We start from the raw sequence: 7,524 nt of genomic DNA, 5'->3' as shown, positions 1-7,524 counted from the left end.
CCATGAGCTGTCGAGAACTGGTCATTTTTACTACAGATCTAAGACATCAGTCCACAGGTCCATGCCGTGATTTAAAATAGTATTGCATTTATGTATTCACAAGGAAGTAAGACGCCTAACCTTCACATAAGGCCTCCAAGAGTGTTTGGCTGGTAATAAAAAAATAATAAAGTGCTTTCATTGCATGCGCCGATGTGTTGAGGGGCCTCAAGAGTCTTGACATTCAAAACAAACTGGTTTGAAACCAGCTCGTGAATGAATGAACTGGGGCTTCAAGGTGGTTATGAAACAGGAGAGGGTACCAGTTTACCACAGTGGGTAATGGAGGTCTTTTTCCAGCTTGATGAGCAAAGCCCGGGAGGTCATCGTTCATAACAAACAGATGTGTTATCTCATCTCAAAGTGGTTGTAATGGTGCTTTAATTCCTTGAAGGAATGTTTAAAGGTCAGTTAAATAATAATCAGATGATCTGACACAGTACAGTACTTGCTTTCTTCCCATTTCGCTGACATCTGCTGCCACCAAGAGGTGGAAAAGCCACACAGCAACTAGTTAGAGGCAGTGGTTAGCGGTTTAAGTTGAATAAAAACAAGCACCAAATGTCACCAGATAATTCCAAGTAAATTTATTTTGTTTTTTCGTCCACTGTACAAAGCAAGCATGGAATTCACAGGACACCTGAAGATGCTGAAAGGGCGTTCCTCCAAAAAAAGCACGTTGACCTGGAAGTACAAAGGGGAAAAACAAGCATTGATTACCTGTCAAATATCTCTTATAGTGTACTTACTGGCCACTTCATTGGGTAACCCTGACTGGTCAAATCAGCCTACCTATCTTCATTTTCCCGCTCATAATCTGTGGAAAACCAAGCCCCATCAGTTGGAACAAGATATGTTAACAAACAGCAACAACTGAGGTGAACAAGCCTCTTGTATTACTTCGACATGAGGCATAAGCAAGGAGACTGATTTTATGCAAGAAGGGAACGAGGGCAGCAAAAAAAAAAAAACAAACATTCACGGATTCTTTTTTTCTCTCTTTTTTGTTGGGGGGCAACCTCGAAAACGCTTATTCATCCCTGCTTCCATCCATCCATTTTCTGTACCGCTTCTCCTCACTAGGGTCGCGGGCGTGCTGGAGCCTATCCCAGCTATCTCCGGGCGAGACGCGGGGTACACCCTGAACTGGTGACCAGCCAATCGCAGAGCTCATCCCTTCTAATTCAAGAATTTTGCAGGGTTAAAAATTCTATCACAATGATGAGGGCCATCAATTATCTGCAGATTTTTGCTATTCGAGGTCCGGCTCAGTCTACCCCCTGCAAATAACGAGGGTACACAGTATAGGCTATCGTGCCACCAAACTCAGTGAGGTATGTTTCTAAAGCATTTTACAGTGGTTCTTTAACTCATGAGTGCACCAACCTGCAAATTTTTTGAGTTACAAGTCGTCACTCAGTTAATTTGTTTGCTTTGTGTTGAGAGACAATTTGAGGACCGAGCGAGCGTCATATACACCGCCACTAGATGGCGGCGGCATCAGACCTCACAGCATCTGCCCAGCATCCTGCATCTCACAGTTTGAGATCAGTCACAAAACAGATTAAACTGGTAAAGGTCAAAACTGTACAAGCATGTTGTACCCAATGAAGTGGCTGGTGAGTGTGAATCAACTTGTACAGTATTTTTTCCATACAGATGAACTGTACTGGTGGATAAAGTTGGGTGGTGGGCCGTACCGCAGGGCATGTCTACTCCAACGCCTTGACGATGGCTTCGTTGGCGTCTATGCTGACCTGAACCTCTGCCCTTGCCATCTCGTCTGACGTACTGGCCAGGTCAGCCTGGGACTTCTCCAGGTTGGCCTTGGCAGCCTGCAAAGGAGCAAGAATGGTGAGTTGAAAGGGGAATGGAGATGAAGAGAATTGGCCAATACAGTTGCAGAGAGATACAACTACGAAAAACAATTGTTAATTTTCTAATTTGAATACATGACATCTCCATTACACAATTCGTCACTGTACTAAAACAAACACACAGAGACCTCCACCGAGGCTTAAGATGGGTATATGCTACACTTGTGAGAATGACATCTAAATCAAGTAGAATTGCTATCTTTGCTATGTCGTCACATGGCATAATTCGATTTAGAGAAAGAGAATCATAGAATACAGGTCTTGAGTCTAACAGCAAGTTTTGAATCACAGATGATTCAAGAATTGTTTGTCATACAGTTTACATGGGTAACGAGAGGTACTGCTGATAGCGCTCGACCAGTCATGTGAACACTGGATGAATTACCGGCTTCAGTCTGTTACTACAGTCATCTCGAACAGTTGAAGCAACGTTAGCACTAGTTGTTTTTTTCCCCCCACAGACGGTGGGAACATCGTCCTTTTTGACGGTACACCACCAACACTTACAGGAGTTCAACGGGACAGCAACTTCTAGTAAGAAGGAATGAATAGTACGTTGTACTTCCCGATCATGACCCTCAGTTTTATTTTTGTATGTCGTAGGGCTGGGCGATAAGGCTGAAAACTGTAGATCAGGGTGGTTACATTTTTATATAATGGGATAAGATTTAACAGGGATATGCATTGATTCTTGTCGATATTTAACAGGCGTATCTGTGGAAAAAATACCTCCTCCTCATAAAAAAATAAAAAATAAACCTCTAACTTGAAGAAAACAAATTCTGGCGGCAGTGACACAGGTAAAATTTGTACAACCGATCACCTTCAAAAGGGGACAGAGCAAGACCTATCGGAAGGCAACTCGTGACGAAAGTCGGCTGGAGAAAAATCAGAACTGCCGCGTTTGCTCTGAAAGCTCACAGCGGCGATTAGAAAGTAGAAATGCCAAACAAGGCTGGAAGTTAAAGGTCTCCCAGTGGGGATTTGACACATCTGCTATAACTCAACAGTGAATGACCTTTCCCTGCTTATTAGCGGTGTGTCCCTCGTGCACATTGTTGCCGCACAATCCAAGAAGGGGATGGGGGTTTAAAAAAAAATAAAAAATTAAAAAAACAATTAAAAAAAAAAATGCTCAATTAGTCCTTTGGAGTGAAGTTGACAGTGGCATTGCCCAAGGTCAAAAAGAGGGCAGCGTTGATAGCGCGGCGGAGCATTAACAAGCCTGACATTTAAACGGTCAAGTTCAACTGCGAAGATGACCGGACGGGTCGTCACAGACGCCTCGGCGGATCAAAACGAGGTCATTGCGGGGTTCACAGAATACTTTCTGCTGTCAAAGAGCACATCTCTGCTGGGAGGCACACCCGAACGAACGCCTGTAATTATGAATGCTTCAATAATGTAGATGAGGACACCCCCATCTTTCAAATCTCATTAAAACAATTCAAATCTATAATAATAGGTGTCGCACTGGACTGTTTTTCTTGGATGCAAGCAGAGTTTTCCATTTTAAGGCTATCCATAACAAAGACAACACATTTCCAAAATAACAGTTTTAGTTATCTCTGGCAGACTAAAAATTGAGCTCGACTCTCAAACACGTTAAAGCGTGTAAATTCGGTGTTTCACCCAATTTGTTAAGAAAAGCTAAATTTTAAATGTCCAAATTTTGGACATTGAACTACAATAAAGCTTGACACCAGCATATCATGCAACCTGCCGGCGCACATCAGTACACCACCTTTTATGGATATTATGAATTTATTTATATAGATAATTATTGCATTTATTTATATATATATATATATATATATATATATATTTTTTTTTTTTTTTTTTTTTGGGGGGGGGGGCATACTTGGAAAATAAAGATGATTCTGATGATAGAATACGTAACAAGACTGTGAAATAAGTGGACTCATTTAAAGCAGAGTATTGCTCCAGTCTTAATGAGTGTTTCAATGTCTTGATAGCTGGAGATGATCCCCATTAGTCATATGGATGACTGAGCATGAGTCCTTCGAGTTTAGCACAGCAGTTTATTGCTTACATTTTGGTAGGTTTTTACCTTTTTTTGATCTCATTCCAGTTGTCTTGATGGGACTCTCAGCTGGAGTCAGTATTTACCAACCTTTTATGAACAAAGGACATATTTGGATCTTCTGTGACCAGTGTTGTAAATTTGAGACCGCTGTGACTGGTGTTGTAAATTTTAGGGAGGGTGGTTGCTTTGCTTTGGTTTGGTTTATTGGTTGGTTGATTGATTGATTGATTGATTGATTGATTGATTGATTGTCCTTTTTAGCTGTTAGGTCAAGCAGAATGGAGGATCTGTATCCCTTTTATGGTGGAACAGTTTTACTGTGTCACAGTGGAGTTTTTGAGCTGCCGCTGTGGTTTCGTAGTATTATAATTTATATTTATTGAGAATCAGAGTCGATCAGTCGAACAAAATGTTTCTAGAGGGGTGTGAGAAAATAAGACAAAAGACAAAGCACTAACTAAACGATGAGAAAAGTAAATCATTACATATCTTGAACAATTAAACATTAGATATGAGTGTTGTATGGGGCAGTAATGCTACACCCTGCGAGGGAAGGACAGTACAGGACAGGACACGACAAGGACAGGAGAAGAACCCGGCTCTACAACTGAAGTGTGGTGGGAGTGACTGTAAATTATAAAAGTCTAAAGGACGAGAGTGTGAGTGAAGGGATACCCAAGCAATTCTCATTTTCATGAGTTATTTGTCGCAATAAGTGAGTGGCCCCACACCCAGCGAAAGAGTCCCAGGGGGGTGTGCAAGTGAATGCAAGTGAATTGACACCGTTTCGCATGCACAATGACTGACACAAGGGTCCTGTAATTGTGATGCCTGCACCACGGTGGCTGAGGACCCCACCCAAACAATCGAGAGGCGGGATCAGGCCCAGGAATCCACCCGAGAGCAGCCCGGAAGACGGGACACGTCCCACACCGAGGGACCCAGGGCATTCCGCCGGCCCCACGACAACCAGCCACACGGAGGAGGCCGCAAGGACCAAATGCCACCCCCCATGCACCCACCCAGCCGCAGGGCATGAGAGGGGCGCCCCAAAGCCAAGCAGTCATCCAGCCCGGGTTGCCCGTCTAAGGAGCACTGCCATGAAGCTTAGTGAGAACCCCCCCTGTTACTATGACTGGCAGTCATTGGCCCTACCCCATGTATCAGTGCCTTTTTTTTTTTTTTTTTTACCATGTCACAAGTACATCATTTGACCCTGAGCTGGGGACACGGCATTAATTACCGATTCCTCAATTTTCTCCTCCATGCTGTTTTTGCCGGACAATTATGCTAAAGTCTCTTGCCGTTTACTCAAATTTGGGCACATGAGTATCATATCTTAACATCAGTAGTGAACGTAATGTAAAAAAAAATCTTTTAACACACAGGCTTAATGTGTCCATGTCTTTTTTTAGAATTCATTTTTATTTCACTCACAGCAATGTCCAGCTGGTCCAGCGGTACAGCCTCCTCAGCTAGCAGCTGCACTGAAGAATCGGCATTGACCGTTATGGACCCACTGCTCACTACATGACATACAAGGAGGCACGGGAGTGGGGGGGGTGCATTAATAATAAATAAAAAACATTATACCACACTCAGGTGTGGTTGGGTTAGCTGTTATATGCCATGTCTGCTTTACCGAAGTATTTAGCAGCGGAGCCGTCGTCGCTGAAGACCGTGACAATGCCGGGCCGCAGGACCTGTAAGGTGGGCACGTGGGCAGGAAGGATACCAAACGCGCCAGTCAGTGTGGGCACGTCCACCTGCTTCACAGTGGCCTCTTTGAAGAACACCTGCAAATATGACATGAGAAATATGATGGGAATTATTTGTCAACATTATAGATGTTTCACAAAACTCCAGCTAGGTGTTGATAGTGCAGTAAAGTAAACCCTTGCCAATTTAACTTTTTCTGAGTTTTGTTGTAGAACATAAACTATTTGTTGCAAATCTGCCTCTTTTTTGTGTGTGCTTTTTTCCGTGTCAACCAAAGACATGGCCAAAACACTTGCAGAATGGTCCGGCTGATTATTGGCAGTGGTGGAAGGTAAGACCTTGTCAACTGCTAACACCTAGCTGCTTAACATAAGGTACAGTAAGAGCCCAACTAATTCTAGTCTTTCATAATATATGTATTTGAATAATGAGAGTATCTATGCATCACTGAGTAAACGACATAATAAATTGGATAAGAGAAATGGAGCAATTGTTATTTTTGTGTGATACTAAGCAGTGTCATACAGACCTGCACCCTCACACTTACAGTGCATTTCCTTCTGTCAGCCATTTCTTTATAAAGGTATTGTTGTACGATGAGTTTGAAATGCTATTAAAGTTGCTTGAATCAGAATCAGAATCATCTTTATTTGCCAAGTATGTCCAAAACACACAAGGAATTTGTCTCCGGTAGTTAGAGCCGCTCTCGTACAACAGACAGTCAATTTGTCTACAGAAATGTGACAACGAACTCAAGTCAAAAAAAAATGCCAGCTTGTTGTAATGGAATTATAGGTTAGGTGTTTAAGAAGTTGATCGCAAGAGGGAAGAAGCTGTTGGAATGTCTACTAGATTGCAGCTCTGGGTATTATAGGCAATATATGGGAGCGTGCAATACAACTCCATTTTTTCTAGCCGTGCTGGGGCATGGTCCCTCAACTCCACCAATTGCTACTGTTTCAGATGTGACATGAATTCCATACAACTCTTGTATTGGACGCTAGAAGTTCAGGTTTACTTAAGTGTAACTGTCCATTGAGTAGAACTCAAGGTTAGAGAGCTAAGTTAAAATGTCAAGTTGGCGTCATATTGTTTAAAAATCGTCAAGTAGTTTATATGACATTTACACAAGAATAATTTCAACCTAACGTGATTGTAATTAGTTCCACCGCAGGTCAACAATAAATGAATGGAATCTAGTTGACCGAGCTCGGTAAGGCTAACACATTGCTAATACTGCAAATTGTGCAATTGTAAACAGGAAAAGAAAAAAATGGAGCATTAATATGCATGACAGAAAAACAGACAAATGACATACACTGTCGAATATTTTTGACAAATTTTGACAATGCATTAAACCGAATATTGAGCAAACTGTTCTGTTAACGCTAGCTAGGCCCGGCTAGCATTCTCAACGCCGCGGCTACCTGTGTCGGGGAGGCGAAAGTGAAGGACATCTGCGGGGCAACGGAGGCAGCCTCGGCGTAGCAGCGCGCTTGCCTCAGTACGGGGAGAGAACGGCGGAGCAATCTTGCTGCCATCATGTTGGACAATTCCAACTTAGTTCAAGTACTAGTGAATGACAGAGACCCCCAAAATCCCAAGCGCGAAGCCAGTCGGTGGGCGCTTGGCGGACAAGGACGTTGGTAACCTACCCACAAGGCTTTGCGGCGGTGCGGCGCTGCTAGGTAATGTAGTCTTTTCGGGGGATGGGTTATACCGGAAGTAAGGGCGACAGGACTTCAGACAGACAGACAGACAGACAGACAGACAGACAGATAGATAGATAGATAGATAGATAGATAGATAGATAGATAGATAGATAGATAGATAGATAGATAG

General features: G+C 42.9%; 1 protein-coding gene across 2 annotated transcripts; it reads right to left on the bottom strand.

Moving 5' to 3' along the window:
* Nucleotides 1-611: 611 nt before the first annotated feature.
* On the bottom strand, nt 612-7,360 carry atp5f1d (ATP synthase F1 subunit delta). Of its 2 annotated transcripts, none has more exons than XR_009789493.1 (5): nt 7,110-7,360; nt 5,606-5,759; nt 5,401-5,489; nt 1,697-1,874; nt 612-723 (listed from the first exon to the last, which is right to left on the bottom strand). XR_009789493.1 is itself a non-coding variant. In XM_061780383.1 (5 exons), exons 1-4 carry the CDS (start codon nt 7,224-7,226, stop codon nt 1,752-1,754), a joined length of 483 nt encoding a protein of 160 aa, XP_061636367.1. In that variant the 5' UTR covers nt 7,227-7,359; the 3' UTR covers nt 612-723; nt 1,740-1,751. The 2 variants fall into 2 exon arrangements, 1 of the variants encoding a protein (XP_061636367.1); XM_061780383.1 differs by having other exon boundaries at nt 1,740-1,874; nt 7,110-7,359.
* Nucleotides 7,361-7,524: the final 164 nt, after the last annotated feature.

Source organism: Phyllopteryx taeniolatus, chromosome 7 (assembly GCF_024500385.1).
Source record: "Phyllopteryx taeniolatus isolate TA_2022b chromosome 7, UOR_Ptae_1.2, whole genome shotgun sequence".
Taxonomy (NCBI): domain Eukaryota; kingdom Metazoa; phylum Chordata; class Actinopteri; order Syngnathiformes; family Syngnathidae; genus Phyllopteryx; species Phyllopteryx taeniolatus.
This window is presented reverse-complemented; position numbering and strand designations above follow the sequence as displayed.